The following is a 23,235-nucleotide window of genomic DNA, read 5'->3' on the forward strand; positions in this document are numbered from 1 at the left end:
TTATTTTACCTTAGAATCAGGCTTACCCTTAATTTACTAGTGTGAAAAGAAAAAAAGCAAACACCGAAGTAAACACTTAACTGATAATGTTACTGAAATAATACATTTGGAAAAACTTCCTGCCTGGAATGTTTTCTGAGGTATGGATCAACTCAAGCTTTGCCCGAGCATCATGCTAAGGACACACACTGTGTCAAGGGTTTAGAACAATGTCTTCCATAAAATACTACTTGTCACTTAGTGTTGCATGCTTAATGCAACTTAAATGGAATAGGCAAAAATATTGCCTTTATCTTTTAGTTTATGATAAAAGCAGAATAGATTGTAAGGAAAAAGAAACTCTCTTTATACACAACACTGTTCAAGAACATCATGTTTTGATTCCCATGGTTTCTTTGTGGAAGATTTGGGGATATCTACTGAATGAGCCCTAAATATTTGTTAAAGATCATGCAAGTGTGGAAAAAATAAGGAATGTGGGGCTGGGGATTCTTTTTTGGTTAATTCAATTTTAATGAAAACAAATAATTGGACATTTAATCTTCCTTTAAAATCTTCCTTCTAGCCTTCAGACCTAGTTCTAATTCCTTGGGATGTGTTACTTCCCCACTTCCTGATTAGGACAGGATTGTTTAGGCTTGTGTAAGATTTGAGTTCCTAAAATTTAAAGACAAATTTCAGGGAAAAAAATGCATCCAGGTGCTTTTTCTACCCTAAAGCGGTACAAAGGCCTTAAATTGTGCTAAATGAGAAGCATGCTTATCTCATCTATAAAAGTTTCAAAATATCTCAGTAAGCAGATGTCCACACAACTTTAACAAACAGTTCTCTATGAATCTCTACTTTACCACTGGATTGTTGCAATGCAACATAGCAACTCTTTGACAAATGGATTGAAAATCAATTGTAGACAACGAGCTCATAAGCAGCTCTGTCATTTGATACCTCAAAAGTACTAATTTCTGTGACTGAAATAATTTGAAGACCCGTATATAATCTTACCAGGTTTTGACTTAGAAGTTCATAGTCAAAAACTTCCTTTTCATATTGCTCTGCAAGTTCTTTACATAAAGCTATGGCTTCTTCCCACATCTGCAATGTAACCACATATTCAAAAAGTAAATCCAGTACCAACAAATAAGTTTTTAATGCATCGCTGTTTAACTACAGTTTTATTGATTATGCTATCTTTAAATTGCAGTCATTTGTTAACCGCAGATTTAAAATGGAAGACTCAAGGCAATCATAAACTCCAGGAAAGCAGATTAATGTAAAAAATAAAAGTGTTTTATGGTTCATTGTAGGAAGGAATAAGTAAACCTACTTTATTCTTGCAATAAGATAATAAAAAATCACCTAATCTTTCAGATACATTAAAAAAGGAGAATAAATCACTTAGGTGCATAACATCCAGAATATACCCCAAGCATGGGAGCGGTGTATGAGGGAACTGACATCTGCCTGTCTTTAAAACAAACACAATTTTATGAGAAATTCTGAAGCATGTGTAATCATAGGTAGCCTTGCATATGACAGCTCTCCTAGTCAGCCAAAAAGTTACAAGACTTTAATTGCCACTCGCCCAGAGAAGCAGCTTCTTTCTTTCCTCACAACTTAATAGCTACCTCTGAAAATTACGATGAGGAATTAGAGCTGCACTGGAAAGACTAGGACAGTTCTTCTCAGCTGCTATAGGCACTTAATGTACGCAGCACAAAAGTGGTCTTAAAGCAGACAGAAACTCTCTCTCTTGAGGATATTTCTCCAATTCTGTCATTCTTATCCATTCAGAATAAAGGAGACAAAAGGGATTTTCTGGGCATCATTCTCTACTGATGTAAGGACGCTGGTGCTCACAGACATTATGACCATTTTTACGTGGTGCCATGTACTTCTAGGCTGGGTAGTTCTGAACCTGACAGCTGCATTCACCTGCCTGCAAACCTCTTCTGACATGTCTGTGGAGAACCTGAATGCCAGGCAGACCAGAAATTAGGAAGATTTGATTATTCTGATACAGTGGGTGGAGAGTGCTACATTGTGGTTATTTCAGATGTCAACAAAAAAAACCTGAGAAATTATAAATAGCACTGCATTCTCCTACACCAAAAATGTTCAGTCTTCTGAATTACAGGAGAGACTTTGGTGTCAGAGTTATGCCTTCCCCCCTCACACCTTTGGATACAGCTGAACAAGACATAATGACCCAAAGGCCTTACTGGGTCGTAAGATTTGTTATGCAGCACTACAGAATTTTTCCCTGCTTTCTAGTCCTTTGCTTTATTTCCAGAAATCTCAACTCTACTCTCATTGTATTGACAAGCAATTTTAGTAACAGATTTTTTTTAAAAAGCTGAACTAAACCCAGATACTGAACATCAAACTACTAAATTTTAAGTTCGAGATGCAATTCTCAGACTTCTCTGAAACAAACATTTCTGTTTTGATCTGTCTGGTTTTTGGGGAGATAATGGCCAAATGGTTTAGAAATGCAATCTGCGTAGTCCATATTGTTTTCCTAGTAAAGTACATTCAACATTTTTTATTATTTTATTACTGCCTGACAGAGATGCTTGTGACCAGTATAAGCATTAGCCTGCTTTCCTTGTGAATGTGGTTACTAAAAGACCGTGTTTATATAGAACACATATACTCTGTGAATAAGCCTTGAGGACACAATTTTTACTTGACCCACATTTCCAAGAGGATTTTCTACACAAACATTTTATAGAGAGAATTATTCATTAAATATTATTATACAACGTAACACATTAAGAAGAGATTTGGCAGGGGGAAAAACTCTGTAGACCTACCTTTCCTTTGTCAAAGTATTCTATGATCTTCTCATACAAATTCTCTTTCAAGTGTCGATAGGTCTGTGAACACTGGAACTCTGTTGACATGACTTGGGGTGCACACTGTTCATCTGACCACTGAGAATAAGACCACATTAAAAACACATAAGACCTCAGAGTTCAATACTTCACACACACGTCCTCCCCCCCTCAGAGTGTGGTCCCCTGGGCTCCTCTGAGTGTTTTTTTTTTTTCCCAGGCATTTTTATGCTCCCACAAAGAAACTGGGAAAAACACCAGGAATGTTTTCATTAGCTCTTCAAACAAGTGCTGTATTTCATATGATAACCAGGACTACACATAACATGTTAAAAACCTGTGTTCCTTCCTGCCCCCCACAAAAATTCTGAATAAAAATCTATGTGAGAAAATGAGTTCATTTTATTTCAGTGTTGTTGTCTTCCCTGATTTGGTTTTGATTTTTTTTGTATTAAAACAGCTGCATATAATATTATCTTTGTCTATATCAATACATACAATATACCTCATATTTTTGTATGATCAGAAAAGTCAAAATGAAGTTTAAGCAAAATAGCACTGTGAAAAGCCAAATTTATATGGTTCTGCACTACAAGAAATTCCATAAGAAATATCAAATTTTTGCTGAAGAATATTTAAATTTTGAATTTTCCCTTGAAATGGAAATGCATCTTATCGGCCATTTCTATTGATAACACCAGTTACAATGAGATTAAACATTAGCTGTAGCAAAAAATAATTACCAGCTTAAAAAGAAAGCAAACTTAATTTGGCAGAGTGATCCATATTATTTAAAATAAAAAGTCAGATGTCCCCCTCTGATAGCTGGAAAAAATTGCATTTAATTTTCATCATTGTTATGTTTGGGATGGTAAGAAATTAACAAAATGAAAACCATGTGGAAGTTAAATGCCCTCAGAATTTATACAGAATATTCTTTCTATAAAGTAAAACTATTTTTGCTACAATCTTTAGTTTTGCCAGTATGCAATAAATCAGAGATTAAGACAATCACTTTTTAATTTATAAATTTGAAAATTGCCAAAGCTTATTTATATATTGTGGTTAGAAAATCTAACCTTCAAGAGCCAAGTATGCAGTAGAAGGGTATATGCTGCTTCCGTGTAATTCTCACAATCTAAATGAAGATCTCGCAATTTATACAAATATCTGTTAGAGGACAGAACAAGAATTAGACTCAATATTGACATGACTGTAATACTAAGCATCAAAAAAGTTGTAGATAAACTCTGTAATGGAAACTTCATAGATGTCCCACAGTCACCACCCAAAGAGTCTTTAAGGACTCTCAAAGAAGCTCTGCACATTTGCTCAGACTTCTCTGTACTCTCTTTGTATGCTGAAACATTGCACACAAAAGGAGGAGAAAGAGCTAACCTCCTTCTGTGAACTGCTGTCAGCTCCACCTCTAAGAGGAAGAACTACTAAACTCAAGGTCTAAGTCAGACCTCCAAATCCTTTATTTCTGGACTATTACTGAAGGGAGCTGCTTTTTTCTGAAGCACTTCTCAATTGCATGGGAACACTTTCTGTGTAAATAGATGCAAGCACAACAGATAACACAAGGTAAAGGAGAAAACGGAAAATACCAGCCCAGAAAGACAAAGCAAGTCCCTGTACAACTTGGAAAGTGGTAAGGGCATAAGTGTTGTTCTATGTTGCCAATGTTCTCCCTGCTCCCTAGGGCAGCATTGCCGCTACAAGCACAACCACTCCCCATTGTGTGACCCAAGTCCACATCTCTTCCAGTAGCCGCAAAGAAAAAGTGCATCCCATCCTCTAACACACCACAGGAGTTTTGAAACAGGAACTGCAACACCTTGCTCTAGCAGTTCAAGGCATCACCATTCCAAGCTGTCAATCCAACTGAAAACGTGTCCCCCTCAGCAATGTCCCCCTCAGCAATGCCCACAGAGGGAGTGTTGTTCCTCCCTGGCCACTCCAGCTGCTAGCTCCAGGTTTAGCTCTGAATCATCTTCAGTGCTCATCTCAGCTGTGATTCTGGGCTTTGTGCTGCAGTGGCTGAGGTGCTTGTGGTTCTGCAGACTTTGCAGAATGAGAGGAGAGGCAGGAAATAATTGTGAGCTTTTGAACAGCAAGATTTGCTGCAGGTCATATGCCAAACCCTTGGAGACAGCAAGAGGCCATGACATATCTGGAAGAATTTGCCAGTATAGCTATAGCTCTTACACAGAAACACTTTACTAGTAATTCGCCATTGCGGGAAGTGTTGCATATTTAAAGAGACTTGGCAGACTGCACAGTTCAACAAAACTTGAATGTTTTTTCTCCCATTCTAAATGTATGGTACACCCTCTGTCAAACCTGAAATCTAGCTGCATTTTCTTTGTTTGAAATAATAGACAATGAATATTGAGTGATTTGATCAACTAAAATTTGATTCTTGGGGAAAAAATGCTGCGTATGAATACAAATTACAGATTCTAGACTGCTGAAGGCTGAGCAAACGATGGAGCAAGAATATAAATGAGGGCAAGGCTACAGAGTCATTATGGACAGTAACTAATGTTAAGTAAAAGAAATCCAAGTACAATGATAAAAACCAAATTCATACAACAACATTATCGCCCTCTCCAAAACAGATCCAACAGAACAACTGCCATACCTGATATACATCTCTTCACGGTTAATGTCCTTGTAGAAATTCTAGGGACACAAACATTCAAAAGTTATCTCTTAGTGACTTTTATTAAAGCACAAGATAAAAATATATATGCTGAGGTTTTGCTTTTCTTGCTAGCTGGATAGCTTAAGAAATACTTTCTTTACAGACTATCTTTAGTTTAAACCTGGCACTACTGCTTCAATTAATATTTTAATTAGTTATTAGTATGTGTTGTTATTATTAAACATACATACGCACACTTCTAGTTCACTAATTAAATCATTAGTGAAAGTTTTTCTGTTTGAGAAGAGGAAAATACAGTGATCTAAATGCGTTAAAAATAAACTACATGCTCTGGCTATACTTGATGGCCAGAAAAGCAGCCAGTATTTATTGAAGCTGACACGTAACACTGTTGATATCTAACACTGTTGTGCAATACCTCTAGAGGGGCTAATTCCAGGGTTAAGCCCATTTTTGTCACCATAACACTTTGTCAGGTATATGAGTTGCTAGGGCTGTGCAAAATGTACAACAAGAATTGCCTCCTGAATTGCTGCAGAAATTTATACCACATTGTGCAGTGACTGCTGAGGAACTGAGAGTGAGTGCAATATGTATTAACCACGTTCCCTTTCCAACTTTTAAAGTTGATAAACGTTCCTCTTCGGCTTAGAGGAATTTCCTGGTGGAAGAATCTCTATATGTGACATCCTCATTACAAAATAGGAATAGAAATAAAAAGACGGGGTGGCCTAGAACCAGATCAGACTCAAATCTTGTTGGCGCCTTACTGCAAGTGTAACTTGCAGGCTTCTTCCCCAGATTTCAAACCCATAATTGTTCAGTTGCTAAAGCAGCAAGTGGGTTAGTTCCTCATGCAAAACTTGACTCCGGCAGAAGCCCACTGTTACACTAAGCCTATCCACAGGTAAAGGTATACGAACACTAGACTTCCTTACTTATCCACAGAAACACAGTGGATAAAACATACAAGCAAAACCAAAGAACTGAGTGGACACTGCCTTCAGGTGTGTGCATACAGCCATGCAAATAGATACAAAAACCTCTTGCCTCAGAGTTTAAATCACTACTGAGCATCGTCAACCACTCCTGTCCCCAAGAAGATTTACCTTCATCTTTAGTGAACGGATTCTAGAGCTCTCCTCAACTCTCACACAAGAATTACGAGAGGAAACATACCAGTAAGTTCACAGTGCAGCTCATGCGGTTGTCCTTGCTTTCATCATTCATCACTGTTCGGTAATCCAGCAGTTTCTCCAAAAGGCCTTTAACCAGGCTGACAAAACTTTCAACCAAGTGGAAAATGCCGGGGTACTGACTCGCACACTCTGTAAGACTGCAAACACAAAAAAAATCCTTTTACAATACTGCAAATGTTAGTACCCCATCAGCTGAAAACCTGTTTGGACCTGGAGGCAAATGCTGAATTAGGGCTAAAGCAACTGCAGAACGCCCAGGAAACTGCCTTTGTGGGTTGGTATTTTATATATCCAGAAGACAGACAGGATGCAAATCCAAAGAAAAAAACTAAACATTTACTTTTCCTGTCTGACAATGACTTCAGATTCAAGGGTGTACCCACAATTTCAGAATGGAGCAACCTGCATCCTTGGTATAATGAACTCAAGTCTCTGGAACATCACACTACTGCAATAAACACTAGACCTTGCTTTCCTCTGTTATGGCACAAGATAAAATGCAACAATTATTTCTTGGTAAAGTTATGTGCAAGTAGAAAGTTCAAACTAACATAAATTACAATTTTAAGTAAAAAAAGACATTCACTAACAAGACCTCACCAGAGAAATTTGCCCTTGAGAAATAAGGAAAACCAAACAATAAATATGGATTAAAATAAGGAGTCAGTTCTCTTCTGATAAAATTATAGGAAAGCAAGTTTTATACTTCATCAACATATTCCAATTTACATTAACAAAATATTAGTATAAGCTGTTCCTATAAAGTGCTGAAGTATTTAGGAGTAGATATTTCACATTACTAACATAGCTTTGTTTTCAAAGCTTAACTGTTTAAACATTGAAGTGATTACCAGCATCTCATTAAGGATTATTTTTTTCTTTGCTTAAGAGCTTATTTCCTCCCTTTCACATTCTGGTTTTCCATTGGGATTCTCTCTGACAAGCTGCATTTTTAATATATATCTCTCTCTATATATATCTATCTATATTCACATATATATTTATATATGCACGTATTGTGTCTGGCTGAGCTGGAGTTAATTCCCCCCAGCAGGGCTGCATGTTGCACTGGCAGCTAGGAGGGTGTTGATAACCCAGCAGTGTTTTGGCTCCTGCTGGCACAGCACCAAGGCTCTCTCCAGCATTCCCCCTACTCACCCCCCAAGGCCAGTGGGCTGGGGGTGGGCAGGATCTTGGGAGGGGACAGAGCCAGGACAGCTGGTACCCAAATTGACCAAAGGAATATTCCACACCACATGACATCTGCCCCTCAGAAATAAAAGCTAAGAGAAGGAGGAGGGGGAGGGTATTTGTCTTCCAAAGCAACTGCTGCACCTACTGAAGCCCCGCTTCCCGGGAAGTGGCTGGACATCACCTGCTGGTGGGAAGTAGAGAATAAACGTTTTGTTCTCCTTTGCTTCTGCATGCAGCTTTTGCTTTATTCAACTGCCTTTATCCTGACCCACAAGTTCTAACCCACCTCCCCGTCCCCATCCTACTGAGGAGGGGGATGATAGAGCGGCTTGGTGGGCAGCTGGTGTCCAGCCAAGGTTAACCCACCACAAGGCACACAGTAATTACATGTATATTTGGCACATTCTATTACTGACATATCAAAATCACCATGTATGTCACAGGAAAATAGTAAAAACAAACTAGCAATTGCAAAATTATCCCTGAAACTATGCTATGTGCTTAAGCTGAGTAGTTTCAATGACAGTATTATTAACGTCTGACCTCTTGGTGTCTCATTAACAGCGCTCAGTTGATATACAAATACATTTATTAATTTATTATTAATCTTTAAGTACACCATCATTTTTTAAACTTTAATTAAAAAGTATTGTTTTAATTAATTGCAAAAATAATGTTTTAATCCTCAGAATTATTTAAGCTTTCCTCAGAATATACATATTCATATTAACTTCAACTGCAAAGAAATGGATTTGCATTTGAAGCTTTGGCCTAGAATGGGACCTCAGCAAAGTACCCAGTCCCAAAGTTCTAACTCAAGCAAAGTAAAAACAGCACATAATATTTATTCCTGTGATTGTACAGATCCAACAGTTATTTGGCTGAGACAGGGAGTGTGTACCTGCCTGTCTGAAAGAACATTTATACTGCACAAGATGTGACAGACAGAGGCTAACAGATAAAACCAGAACACTTTCATTGTTGTTGTCTGACTAGTCTGAAACAATAACTGAAATATTTAAGTAAATTATTGAAACATAGTTTATGACATTAAACATATTGCAAATAGAATGTTAAATACTAAAGGGTCGGGAGAGTTGACAACTGACAGAATAGGCTGGAGCAGTTAAATTATATTTGTGGAAAATAAAGTAAGAAAACCTCAGAATCATATAGGAGACTAGAATACAGGAAAAATTGGGTTATTTTCTATATGTAAGTATCAGAAACAGGATACGATGCTAACAAAGGAAAGTACAGTCACCATTTAAGTGAGTAGTATGAAGTTTTACCATAGCTTCACTCGGAGTGACAGCAAATGAGGCAGACCTGTGAACATTACTCACACTTCTTTCCAATACAGGTAGAAAAACACTGACATAAAACACAAGATATTGTTAGAGTTCAGCCAGGATATAGTACCTAGCTCCAGTCACTAAAGAAAGATGAACTGGAGTGCATGTAGAGGAGAAGAACTACAAAATAATCAGGAGAGAGGAGCACCTGTTCCATGACAGAAAATTTAAAAAGTTGTCTTGCTCAGCTTTATACAATAATCCCAATAAAAAGGAGCCATAAAACTTTAGAAGATTTTTCTTCCCGCAGAAGGGAGCAAGAAATCAGTGAATTTTTGAATAGAGCTCACTCAAAAAAACAACTGCATAACATAGTCCACTGCAGTGATGGGGAACTGGAAAGCTACCAAATGCTCTTTTCTGTTTATATTAGCAGAATTCATTCTCCAAGCTTCTGGAAAAGTGGCATAGTGGCATGTATTCATACAGCTAGATTCTCCTCCCTTTCCCAAAACAAGGGAGCCCTGTCTCTTCTGTCTATTGAGAACAGCCTCTCCTCTGTTCCGTATTACCCCAACTCCTCCTCGGTGCTGTCTGGGACAGCATTCACTAGCACAGGTCACAACCCCGCCACGGCACATGCCAACATTTAGGACTACGGACAACTGCAAGGCAGCACTTAAACTCCAGTTGATCCTATTTAGTTTACTGGGTGTGGGGAAGTGCCCAGCAGCCAACCAGTGTGGGTAGGTGGTGGTTACAGAGGGGAGCACCAACACACACAACAGTCATTGACTGTGCTGAATATCTGCATCCAGGTGGCAACTGGAAAGATGCAAGAATACAGACAAGTTACAGGAAATGAGTTGATGAAAATATGAACAAATGAATAAATCTGGAGCTCAATTTAACTGGGTTTCTATCCAGCTAGAACAGGGAGTTGGGGATAGAGGCTTGAAATCCCTGCTTTGAAAGGTGTGAAGGTAGGAAGACTTAAAGCAGAACAAACCAACCAAACAAAAACAAGAGAGAGAAGAGAACAGGGTCCTACCACAGACAAGTCACCAGCCTCTGCTTCAGCTGCCCCTCTACAGGCATCATTAAACAAATTCAAGCATGGAACACAAAATACTATCTGGAGATACTACAAAGTGATATTTTTAGAAGTGTGGAAACCTTGAAGTCTTGCAGAACATGGGAGAGTATCAAGGGGAAAAAAAGATGTCAAAGAAAGAGGGCACCTTGGGAAGGCAGGAAGATCAAATGCTGTGCAGTAGGTTTGATGAAACTATTTATAACCACACCACTGAAAGATGGGGTTTAACTGGATAGGTACCAGTTCTCCAGAAAAATATCTGAATGCAAGAGTAAACAGCAAACAAGACAAGCAAACAATGTTTCACAGCTCAGAAAAACTAAACTTCAAAGAGTCTCATACACAAGACGTGAAGGAAGCTTTTCTCTTTGCACTGATAAAGTCTCAGTTTGAACTCTCTCTCCAGCTTTAAGGCAATGTAGTATTTCAAAAAAGATGTAGACGCTGCAGGAAAGCCCGTAAAATATTGCATATGATAAAATGAAATACTGGGGTTGTTTACTCTAAAGAGAAGACCAAAGGAAACTTGACAGAAACTTTTATATTTGTTAGAAGCTGCTACAAAGAGAAACAGAATAAAGGATTCTTTATGTCCCCTGTGGGTAAAACAAGAAATAATTGGCTTAAACTGAAGCAAGGAAGATTTAGTGTGGATATTTGGAAAAAAAACTTACTAGCAGCAAGGAAAGTTTAGCACTGCAATAAATGTCCTCTGTGTCAGCTGAATCCCCAGCATTAGAGATGATGAATTGTAGCGACAGTTTAGGCAGGCACCGTGGTTTAGGCTTTGCAGCAGTACAATTAAAAAAACTACGTACTTGCAGGCCTCTTTTTGGTCATACCGAGCACTAGTCTGAGCAGCTCTGCATTGCCTCTTAGCTATCCTAAGAATTGAAGCCAAACAGTAAACATTCAAACTTGAAAAATTACTCTTGCTCTCACTTTACAGTCATTGCGTGTTAGGAAGGGAAAGACACATTTTTAAAACTTCATCTGTCCTTGCCAGTGTATCAGTTTAAAAAAATAGTTTTATATTGCTTACAAAGTGTCAGTACTTTTACTTTTTTCAAGTGTGCCTCTCTGTATTTTATCTGCCTCCTCACAGGACAGAAATTAAAATAACCTAGCGAACACTTAAATTATGTTTGATTTAAATGATGTTTCTTTTAAATTATACTATTTAATAAGAATATAATTACATATTGTCTACATAAGGTAACATTTACATTATTATTATTTAAGTATATAACTCAGTATTTTTTACAAAATTACATTTTCACTGAAAGTAGATGATTTTCCATTGTGGTACACACAAAGTTTTCATGCTCCATCTGGTGACTTTGCGGAGATTGCTACCCCTACACAAAAATACAGTACATCCAAGGTAGCAGGCTTGAGAAAGTAAAACCATGCACACTCAATGTCACAAAGCGTATATCGGTTTTGTCCCATAGCCAGAGTGCTACAGCATTTTTATGGTTAATAACTCATAGGGTATCAATGTTTGAGAAAGTGTACGGTGAGTGAGGTACCTTCCCACTGCTACAGTGTACGGCACAACGCTAGGAACAAATTCTCAGAGGCAGGCGCAGGAATTCCACCGCTGCCCCATACATCACACACACAACCTGCCACAAGCGCAGACACAGCTATTAAGTCCGAGAATAAAACAGTGTGGGCAGCCAAGAAAACAAGGAGATGCTATATCAGGCTTTGGGATTGTTACAAATATAGAAATAGAAATATTTTTATTAAACTGTACCACCTCACAATATTCTCCGTCCAGGATAGTCACGTTATGTACATTCAGGTTATGATCTCTTGGAGTTCAATTTAGACACTAAGAAAGGCAAGTAAGACATTTTAAAATACCTTTTTCTTATTGGTGTGAAATAAAACCAAGAAAGGTTATAAAGAAAAATAGGAAAAGACTAAAAAGTGGGGTGAATATTTGATTAGTTGATTATCTTTGCTTAAAGGTTGGATAAAAAAATGCAGGTTAGGTGTAATTTCTTTATAAATTAGCTGGAGCACAGAATATTGAAAAGTAACCAGGGAAATAGTTTCAATGAGCAAAACTACAATTCAAATCAGGTTTACTGAAAGAGTATGCTATTTCCAGTCCCCTCATTAAAAAAAGCTGCGAAGATCCTTGTTTATTTTTAAGTGATGTTACCAACTTGAGAAATGGAAACAAGATAAAAACACATCCTGAAGGCATTTTATTCTTACGCAGTACTTACATGGACTCAAACAACTGCATGTAGTGTTCATCCCCACGTCCTCCTTCCACCTCATGGTCCAACTTCAAAATGATTTCATTTTCAAACTAATAAAGAAAAATCAGAACACTGAGCAGCTATCCAGAGGTCAAACACATTTCAATATGGCATCAAAAGCCCATCTGTGTACAGTTCTATCAGGTATTCCCGAGGGGTAAATGCTTGAATCTATTCCAGGGGAATAATGCACATCTGCCTGTCTCCAGGTATCTTTGTACAAACTGATAAAATAACCAGAGGAAATACGCTTACGGTGTCTCTATTATGGGTTTTCACAGAACACCTCTGATTCAAAACGCAGAATTTCAGACTAAGTAGAATCACTTTCACCCAGATAAAACACGAGCAATCCTACAGTGTGCAATACCTTATTTAATGCTATTTGTTAGGTCTGTCTAGACCCTAATTAAGAAAAAGCGACACACAAACAAAGCTTACAGAGAAGCACTACATCCCAGTCTGCACAGTCAGCCTTGAAACTTCAACCTAACTACTGGGATCAGTCATTCCTATAATTTTTTTTTTTTTTTTAAGCTGAGTATCTGAAGATGTTATCTATATTATTTACTTGCCATTCCTGTTACACCCTGTAACAATCTCTCATGTACTCTTCCAGTTGTTTTACATAATTAAACAAGGGAACCACAATATTCAGAAAAAGATAAAACTTATTTCCCAAGTTTGTCACACAGATAAAGAAACGTTCTCTCGGAAACTAATGCTAACCTGTAAAATTGTTGTTAGAAACACGCATGCAAATTGTCAATGACAATAACTTGACAGCTTTAAAATGTAATAAACTCCAGCAACACCTCTGGAGAATTTCCAGGTAATATACCATACTAATATACCATTACCCCTTAAAGAAATGGGAGTACCTGCTGGATTATATTCTAACCCAGCACTTTGCAGGGTCATACCCTAATTATATAAAGCGTCTATAAATTGTTAATAAATTGTTAATGTTTTATTGCAATATACCTACACAACTCTAATCTGATGTTTCAAAGCCTTTGCAATACATTATACACAGGAAACTGCTTTACCATCTTGAGTTAATCCAATCTGATATGTCTAGATCAGAATTTGTAATTAGTTCACAATGCTTTTATCATATAGTATTTAGGTCCAGGAAATTAAAACCTGGAAACTATAAAACATACATATGGTTTGTTTGGGGTTCTCCCCCAGCCTCCTCCCTTTCCAAGCACCTTAAAGCATGCCAGATTTGCAGTTTCAAAAAATGTCCTCAAATAGTTGATATTTATGTAGTGTACTCGTAACAGAAATAGACAAGATGAGTTGAGGGGGCTTTTTTGTGTTTGGTGGTTTTTTTTTTTTTCCCTCAATATAAAATGAACAATACCAGTAGAAAATTAAAGAAAAAAAAAATTAAATATAACTTAAGTCAGTTGGAAATTTACCGGGAGAGCATTCCAAGGAAAATATATCCCCACTAATATTGTCCAGGGTCGATCCAGGCATTTTGAACCAAATTTACTGGTGTGCTAGCCTACTGCTGTCCTTAAAACATGATCTGAAACAATTAAAAAAAAGTGCTCAAAAAAATAAAGTGTTTTAAAAATAACCTAGCTGGTTATTTCAATTTTGGAAAACAGAAAACTAAGTAAAATTAATGTAATATAAAAATATTTCATGTCCGAAAATAATATAATTCAATAAGCTTAGCAGAAATAAATACTAATATCAAAATATCACAGGTTTTAAGATATATATATAAAAAAATCACTAAAAGGCAGCCAGCTTATTAGCATAATTTTTCCCAGGCTTCAAATAGAACGCTGTGAAGAAGCCGGTACCTTTTTGCACCTGCAGGTTGGAAACTCAGCACAAATGTAAGTACAACACGAACAGAAATCCCCTTCAAGGCAGAGCCATTCTTTTATTGCCCAGGCTCTAGCTCTGACTACCATAGGAACTCTTTTATACTCTCTGGTTACCGAAGTCAGTCTGACCTTGTTCTGTGCTGTGCCCTTACTGAATACCTTCATCGCTTCTAAGCCTCTTGATGGATTATTTTCTTTGATTCTTCATTCTTTGACATCTCTTTTTGGTTTGTTATATGAAAACCCTAGAATTTATAAAAGCATTCCAAGATTCATTGGCTCGATTCACAGCCTGGGCTTTTAGCACTGCTGAAAGCCTGGACGCACCCTTTCACTAAGTTTCCATTCCCCTGGGCGTGCCCTCTGTGTGATACGCCAAACTCCAAGTGTAAGTGCAGCCACAGTCAGTCTTTGTTCTCATCCAACTCATGTTATCACGTTCAGATTCCATCACATGAGAAAACGACTTGATACAGACTTGTAAAGAATCTGCACTGTTTGTAATGCTTTACAGGTTTTTAATGCCAACGCTTCTTTCAATTTTCCTAATGTGGCTGTTAAGTTCCTCCTTATGCAGTCACAACAAGTCTCCATCCCCTCACCCCAAGATTTCTACTAAAACATTTGAATATCAGATGAATAAATTACCCAGGCATGGCAAAATTTATATTCAATTTTTATTTCTAACAGTTCATGTAAGAATGTAAGACATTGTTCCATACAGCACGGTGAGGGAGCAGAAAGGAAGGACTGCTTGTTTGTGTGTGTTCTGCTGCCCTGTGAGTCAGCTGCAGACACTGAAAATGATGGATTGCTCGTAAGCGAGCTATGAAGCACACACGCTAGTGAGAGCAGCAGGCAGAAGAGTGCAGGTAAGATGACATTTCAGAAAAGCAGGAACAAGTGTAAAACAGACTTTGCCAGGTGCTAAACAAAAAACTTGTGTCCTAGTAAGAGCTAGCTTCAGACAAAAGAAACCTTGTCACAGTATTTTCAAGAAGAGGTGGGAAAGATCTGCCACAAGGTTCTAGCCATTAACCCATCAAGAGGCACAGAGAAGCAATAAAAAACCAGGAGATCTACACTGAATAAAGCTCTGTTGCTTTATGTAGATATAATTATTAAAAGCACTGTAAAATGGCAGAGAATTCAGTCATGTACTAACACAGCAAATGTTTTTTCTTCCACCAAACTTTCAGTATATGAATAATTGTGTTTTTTCCCCGGACTGTTTCTGTGTAATGGAGAACTTTGGCAGACTGGGATCCAGATCATCCCATCAGAGAACTGGAAGCCTTTCAATGCAGAAAGAATTACTGCAGTATTTTATATGCAGTAATAACTGCAGATAACTGCAATGCAAGATATTTTTCCTTATTTAAATATATCCTCATCAAAAAGTTCAGCCCCAAGCTGGAGAAACCAAGCTTAAGGCTAGATATAACAAACTAGTTCTTCCCCTTAGAACACCCAGCAGGTCATGTGTATCTTCCGGCTTAGGTTTTGGAAGGAACAATTAATTCCTTCAGATTGTAGGGAACTGAAAATACGTTACTACATGTACTTCCTTCAAGCAGGTCATGATTTAAGCTCTCCACCCAGAAAAAGCACTCCCCGTTTTTCTGCAGAATATTTTATATCCTTCATTTTTGTCCTGAGATTCAGCTAAACAGGACCAGCAAACGTCAAAGATCAGACTCATTCCAGAATATAGGCCAATCAAATTATTTTACCCCTAAAATCAAGTGCAATTAGGTTAAAACCAGCTTCTTTGAGAAACAGATTTATAAGCAGAAATGTCTGTTTAAACATCCTTAGATCTATCCTTGAGAGCAACCTAAAAAAAAAGAAATACACATTCTATTCAAATGTAGAGTTTTAAGGTAACTGGCAGCTGTTACATGCTTGCTATCCATTCACTGCAGAATTTCTCAGGTTTCACCTTGTCACAGCAACAAGTACAATTCCATAGCGAGACAGAAGAACTACCTGGATTGCTCAACTCAAATGTTCATCAAAGACAGCAGGAAGCCATGCATCCAGCCCAGATCTACTGGGCCATCCCAATGCTGCAGAGGACTGAAGTGGGCTGTAGCTCCTCTGAAGGAGCTTTGACACAGTCTTGAGTGGCCTGACTTGTACACCGTCACACAGAAAGCACAGAACTAGGTGCAGGAAACTGGGTGATACAGATACACCCTCTTTTCTCCAGAAGCAGCAAGAAGGAAGGAGCAATTTCAAACACTTTGCATTTTTTACATCAAGTTAAAACAGCAAAACCACAGCCGTCAATGTGTGAAACCAAAACTGTTCGTACCATTACAATGCAGCACCAGACAGATACGCTTCAAACAGAAATATTTAAACACTTCCCAGGGGGTTGACATGATACACAAGACCTTGAATACAAGTTGTGTAAATACTATACAACAGCATAGAGAGGCGACTTCTCCAGCTCAGCACCAGGTATGGCATATTTAAAGATGACTGAGCAGCAAAGGAGTGTTCACGAAAATATGAATAGAACTGTTTTAAATGGACATAGAATGGTTAAAATCTTCTGCCATCTGGAGGAAGGGGAAAAACGAGAAAATACGTTGCTATTTATTATAAGTGAGATGCTTACATATGAAAGGTCATTGCTGAATATGAATTTGCAAACCTGCGTAGTATGAATATGAGAAAAATTCATAGCAGTATAGGACTAACTTCAGCACAACGGAGCAGCATGTAGTCATCCACTATTTCAACAGAAGTTGGCAGGGAATGTTTCATCTCCGTGGCGTACTCAATAGGCTCTACACTGCCCCTCTAAATATCGAGCTCAGATCTCAGTCTCCATTTAAGAGACACCTCCCAGCGTTCTCCGAGAAAACTATCCATTTTTCAGTAGAAACAGCAATCCCGTTTTCTGATTTGTGTAGAAGGAAAGGACTACTACATTAGTACAATTTCTTAACTACTTGTTAATAGGAGTGTCAAATAAGAGGGAACCTTATTTTTTTCTTTAGAGACCACAAATAATTTTGCTTAGTTAGGAGTACCAACACTCTGTGATCCAGAACAACTCTTTGTCCTGTCACTTGCAGGTTTTGCCGCTCTAATATTAGCTCTTTCTCTGTAATTAGAATACAAATTAAAGATTGCCGGTGGACCAGTACATACTATACCAACAGTAGAGAATAAAGAGCTTTCATTGAAATACAGGAAAAAAATTACTCTGGCAGGTCCAGGCTGCAAAAGACATTTAAATAGCTCAGAATTAATTTCTACTTGTAAGTAGTATGTGTATTAGCATATACACATGTGTATTAGTAACATGGGTAACACAGGTACATGGCAGGTTTGGGACAAGGCAGTATTAAACAAAAACATCCAATCCAGACATTTTCTAGAGCTGAAGTCTGTGGACTTGCTGCAGTAAGAGAAAAATCTATGAATATAGTGCAAGCACCAGTTAAAAATCACCTCTTAAATCCTTCCTAGTACTTATTCAGCAGGTAGAGAATTGATTACTTCTCTAAAAGGCAATAATTTCACAGATGCTGGATCTGAACAAAAAAACCTCTTCCTAAGCATCTTTCCTGCAGTTTCTCAACAAGCTGCAAAAAAAGCCAGTTGTTAGAACCAAAATAAATAAAGAAGCTGGCAAATACAGAATTAAGTTTTAATGCGTCTGTGCCCTGGAAAGGGTCTTTCTCCTCTAACTTAAACAGAGTGTGCCTAATTGTCATTGGCCTCAATTTGGCTTTAAAACCACCTGCTTATCTCTCTAACAGATCCAAGAAATCTCCACATTTCCGAACACACTTCAGTACTAAAGCACTAAACATCTCTGTTTTTTCTCCATGGATCTGTCAGAAGCACCAAGCCATACAAACTTGGTTTCTGCTAATGGGACGATCTCACAGCCTTCTGAAATCCTCATGCATAATGACATTTCAAGAACTGCTGGTAAGAAATATGGGTATTGACAGCAATTGTAAATCACATGCACCAGGCAGAGCCTGCTGAGAACACCTATATTCACTCCTTTAGGAACCTTTGAGAGTTGTTAGCTCAGAAAGATACGAGACTGCAACAAGTTCACTAAGAATAAACATCTGTCCTCTAACCCCCCCAATAGCTAGGTGAGCCCAGAACACACCATTGCTCAGCACTGTTTCCTGGCACAGTCCAACAACAGTCAGGAAGGAAAGCAAATATAGAAAACTTCCCCAGATGGCTTCAGCAATTGTTGGAACCAATGAGAGATACTAAAATGAAAACACCAAACACAAACAGAATGACTTATCTGAACAAAAATATAAACACAGATGAATTAATCTTTCCTAAACCAAGTTAAATCCTTAATGTAACTTGAATCCAGGTTTATTTCAATGGCATTTTCATTTACTCTGCAAAGAGCTAATCTTTGTGGGGTTTTTTGTAAGTTTGGTTTGTGTTTTTGTTTTGTTTTCAGTAAGTCTTTTCTAGCTTTTGGCTTCAGATTATCAGTTAGAAGAAATAGTACTAGGTTGCTTGATGATGTGTCTTTCTTACGGAAGTCTTAATAAAACGTACAACCTTGGGTTATCAACATTTGGAGGATGGGATTCTTTTAACATCACGTGTCCAACACATAGGCAATGAACTTCCCTTTATATGTGAAGGGGAAGGGGATATATTTGCAGGACTACTTCTGTCCACAAACACTGAACCCAACCTGGATAAATTGCCTTTCCAAGATTCGTAGCCCTCTGAGCTAATGATAGGCAGAGCCTTGATGGTTAAAATCAGTAGATTATAATGTCTTCCTCCCTACATCTTCAATCAGACATAAAATTACAAGCATACAGAACATTTCTTCTGGGTGAATGGAAGTCATGTGCGAACTAAAAGGAAGGATCACAAAGAAAATGCCATACACCTACATATATATTCCATTCCTTTCAGTATATATGTACAGTATGTCATTCTTGAAATAACCGGAGGTGGCATTGTGCTTTCTCTCCAATTAGTTATTTCCTCGAAATAGCTAAATGAAATAGAATTCCTGCCTAATAAATGTAAATAACTTTATATCCTTACCACACACATATGCATAAAGCAGGACACGGCCTCCTGAGCGAGCACCAACATGTATGTCCACCCAGCACGGACACTGCCACCCAGCACAGTACCACATCGAGTTACCGAAAGCCATCTTTTTGGCAGTTTATTAAATCATGTGCCAGACAAGCTCTAGTTCCAGTGCCAGTACAGACTCAACTAGTGAAGACATCTCTGTGCTTTTTTTCCCCCTCTCTCATTAGAGAAGATTAGGTTAGAAATTAATTATTTATTTTTAAAGTTCAGCAAAATTATGTTTTAATTGAATGTCAGTCTAGGCTCCTAAGTGCCTAAGGCAGTCTTGAAATAACACGCTATGATTCCCAAAATTTTATACTAAAGCTTCAAGAAAATATCTTTTATAATATGAAATGCGAATCCAAATATGAAAATTGTCCACCAAAAGCTAGAGTTTGTGTTTGTGTATAATTTTCCATTCATATTAATTCTTTGCCTTTTCTAATTAAGATGGTAACTATTTTAAGTAATAAAATGTAATGTGCCTTTCCTTTAAAATATATATTTAACAAAAACTTACTAGAATTGCCAAACTTACAGATGCAAGTTGAAGAAATTTATCTTAATCACCTCATCCACAGGAAAGGAGAGAATAAAAACCACAATTCTTGACCAGTAAATGATCACAATTTCTAAAGCAGAACATTAGAATCCAGTGAGACTCAACTGCTCGATTATGAAATAATTTTAGTGTCATCTGACACTAAATGTGCAATAAAATGAATGTCCTTGTTCCTCAGCACTGAAAAAATATCACCTGAAACTTATCTATATTAGTATAAGAAGTGATTTAAGGGTCACCTAAGTGTCTGGCATCTTCCAGGCTCCTCAGCTGTTGTTCTTGTTAATCAGTCAGTATGACTGATGAGATTTCAGGATTTTTGGTCCGTACAGATCTGTGCATCTCTCCCAAGAGATGAAGTATAAGCCAAGAGCAGGAAAACATTTTTAAGAAGGTAAATATAAGAGTATTAGGACATGGAGAGAACAGATGCACAGAAGCAAAGCAGTCTTTAATCTTGGCCTTGAACCAAAAGCTTTGCACTGTGGAATACAGACCAAAACAGAAATTCCATCTGCTTGTTTGTTCCACACTTAGTTGACACAGAAATACCCCATATGATTTAAAGGATTAAACATAGCTGGGTATATGAGTGACATATTTATGTTTACTTTCCTATGAAAGTCTAAAGTTATGACTTTTGTTTGCCACTTACCATTATACAGATTTTTATAAATTAATTATTTGTGTAACTACAAAGCCTAAATCTCACATTTTTACTCTGAAAGGCAGTGTGCAAACACAGAATAAGGTTAGTCCGTGCCCAAAGAGCTTGCAGAGAATGGAGAAGTCAGCTAGGAAAGAAGCTGACACATACTCACAGCCCAGGGGGACAGAGCAAGCAGTGGCAGGAGATGTATGTTACATTCCCAAATGTCCTATCCCACCATCCCTATTTCTATTCCACCAATAAAAAATATTTAATACTTGTGATTTTAAAATCCTTCACCTTTTCAAAATCACTAGAGAAAATATTTTAGGAACGTCTGTTCTTCACAGTGGTTATTTTTCTCACAGTAAATATTCAGAAAAGTTAGTGTTTCCTGAGAAATCGGGTAATATATCATTAAATATTCACTGCTACTTCTGTTGGACATTCTGTATTAAAAATTGGAAGTTCTGGCTTATCAATATTTATCTCACAAGAAAGAAGTATAATGAAAAATTCATATTAGAACGGACCCCTAGAGGTCATTTAATTCTACACCCTACTTAACCAAGGGCCAATTTCAATGTCACGTCCTGTTCCTCAGACCCTTCTTCTTCTAATAATCATCTATTAAAATTTTGAAAATTTTAATAAAGATGCTGCAACCTCTTTGGGCCCCTATTGCAGCGCCTTATTGCTGTCATTGTGACGAAAGTTTTACTTAAGTCCAACTAAACCACCTGGAGAGCCTACACTCACTTGCACAAGAGCTCTTCCTTTTGTTTTTAATATTTTGGATTTTAATTTCTGTAAGCAGAAAAGCCCAGACAACCGAAATAAACTGACCACATGACATTTTAATGAATTTTCACACAGAATATTTTTAATTACCTTTTTGAATTCTCCTGTCCTTTGATATTCACACAGCATCATGTCAAAGAAAATTGGGATCGTGGCTTTTCGTAGTTCAACTTCTGGAATAAGAGTCATTTCCAAGATGGGTCCAACCATCCCTGGAATGAAGCAAATTTTATTCTGGCCTGAAACAGAAATGAAAATCAGGTATTTGAGAGGAGAGAAAAAGAAAATTGTTTTAGGAAAACACTTAGGACATGCAATCATTTAAAGCAGTGTTTTAAACCATCTACGTTGGTAAAGTCTTAGTCACTCATCTCTATTCCTTCTCAAAAGCTGATAGCATGTTAATGGATATAGTCTCATTCTAGGATGCCAGAAATCAGCATATACACCAGATGAGTTGACATTTTCAGTGAACATTTCAGTTCTTCAGCTTTTGACATCTCCTTTCAAATAGCTGCAGTAATAAAGCTAAGAGTCCCCCAAATTCTATCAGCAGGAGAGTGCCAGACGGTAATGCCACCTGGTGGAACCTTTCTCCCTTACGAAGGAGAAAAACATTACTTGCTTTCATTTGTGAATAACATCAAACATTGTAACCTACAAAAGAAACCAACCAATGCATCAAACATTGCAAGCAGTAATAGAAACACTAGCTATGCAACTCCTAAAACCACACAGAATTATCTTGTAGCACAACTGTTACATCATCTGTCAAATCCAAACCTGCAAAAAACTCAACCAGATGCAAGATGTTCTTGAAATGCTGCTTGTTTCATGGGGAAGAAAAATGTGTGATATGTGGAACAGACCAGCATCAAAATCCAATGACTCGTATAAGGATGTCAATATCGCCCAAAGCTTGGGAGGAGATAAAATATTCCCCTAAGGAAATACGACTAGACTTGTTCTATAACAAAAAAGTAATCTGATTCTGATCTTCCTCTCATATGGGTGCCACACTAATGTAACTCTAAGGGTAACTGAACTACAACTTCAACAGCTTTCTGCAACTTTTTTTTCTTCCACTCATGTTGATTAAAATCGTTATTAATCCTAGTTAAATCAGTAATGTTAATAAGATTGAAAAGAATCTTACGGTGACTGAATAACTTCCAATACCTATACGTATTAGAAATTATACGTCTGTAATTTTTGAAAGCCACAGAAATTCATGCATTACATAGCTGTCCATTCACCTCTCAAAATCTTTGCTCTTCAAAGCAATCCTCTTACATGAGGATTTCAGCTAAATAACGGCAACACCTATTGCTTGATCAAGAGACTAACCTTACACTTAAAACCAAAAGACCTTAGCACACCACTTTAAATAAATACATAAATAAATTTTTTAAAAGTCTTGAACACTATCCTGCCATCACCAACTGGTATTTCCATTTCCAGAATCAAGAATAACATTTCCTCAAACCTTACAATGATTGAATGACTGAAATGGACAAAGGAAGATACTCTGCCCCAGAGAAGGAAGCAATTCAATTCCTCATTTGAAAGGCACTCTTGAGGTCACAGTATGAGATTCACACACATTTGCCTGTTTCAGTCTTGCTGCATATGTATCCCTCAAATGGGGTTTGTACTTAAGATGCTCTGCTGTTTTTCAGCATGCAGATTCCCTTTT

At 37.5% G+C, this 23,235-nt stretch overlaps 1 protein-coding gene across 1 annotated transcript in view; it reads right to left on the reverse strand.

Annotated features, from left to right (window-relative positions):
- Positions 1 to 1,002: 1,002 nt before the first annotated feature.
- Positions 1,003 to 23,235, reverse strand: part of LOC104460367 (dedicator of cytokinesis protein 2-like) — a gene marked incomplete at both ends in the record, with an annotated part of 52,362 nt that continues 30,129 nt past the window's right edge. Inside the window, 8 exons of the mRNA XM_010081660.1 lie at positions 1,003 to 1,092; positions 2,814 to 2,933; positions 3,914 to 4,004; positions 5,482 to 5,522; positions 6,685 to 6,841; positions 11,108 to 11,173; positions 12,533 to 12,618; positions 21,630 to 21,778. Coding sequence (XP_010079962.1) covers positions 1,003 to 1,092; positions 2,814 to 2,933; positions 3,914 to 4,004; positions 5,482 to 5,522; positions 6,685 to 6,841; positions 11,108 to 11,173; positions 12,533 to 12,618; positions 21,630 to 21,778 — 800 coding nt within the window. The remainder of the gene's footprint in view (positions 1,093 to 2,813; positions 2,934 to 3,913; positions 4,005 to 5,481; positions 5,523 to 6,684; positions 6,842 to 11,107; positions 11,174 to 12,532; positions 12,619 to 21,629; positions 21,779 to 23,235) is intronic.

Source organism: Pterocles gutturalis, unplaced genomic scaffold (assembly GCF_000699245.1).
Source record: "Pterocles gutturalis isolate BGI_N339 unplaced genomic scaffold, ASM69924v1 scaffold40289, whole genome shotgun sequence".
Taxonomy (NCBI): Eukaryota; Metazoa; Chordata; class Aves; order Pterocliformes; family Pteroclidae; genus Pterocles; species Pterocles gutturalis.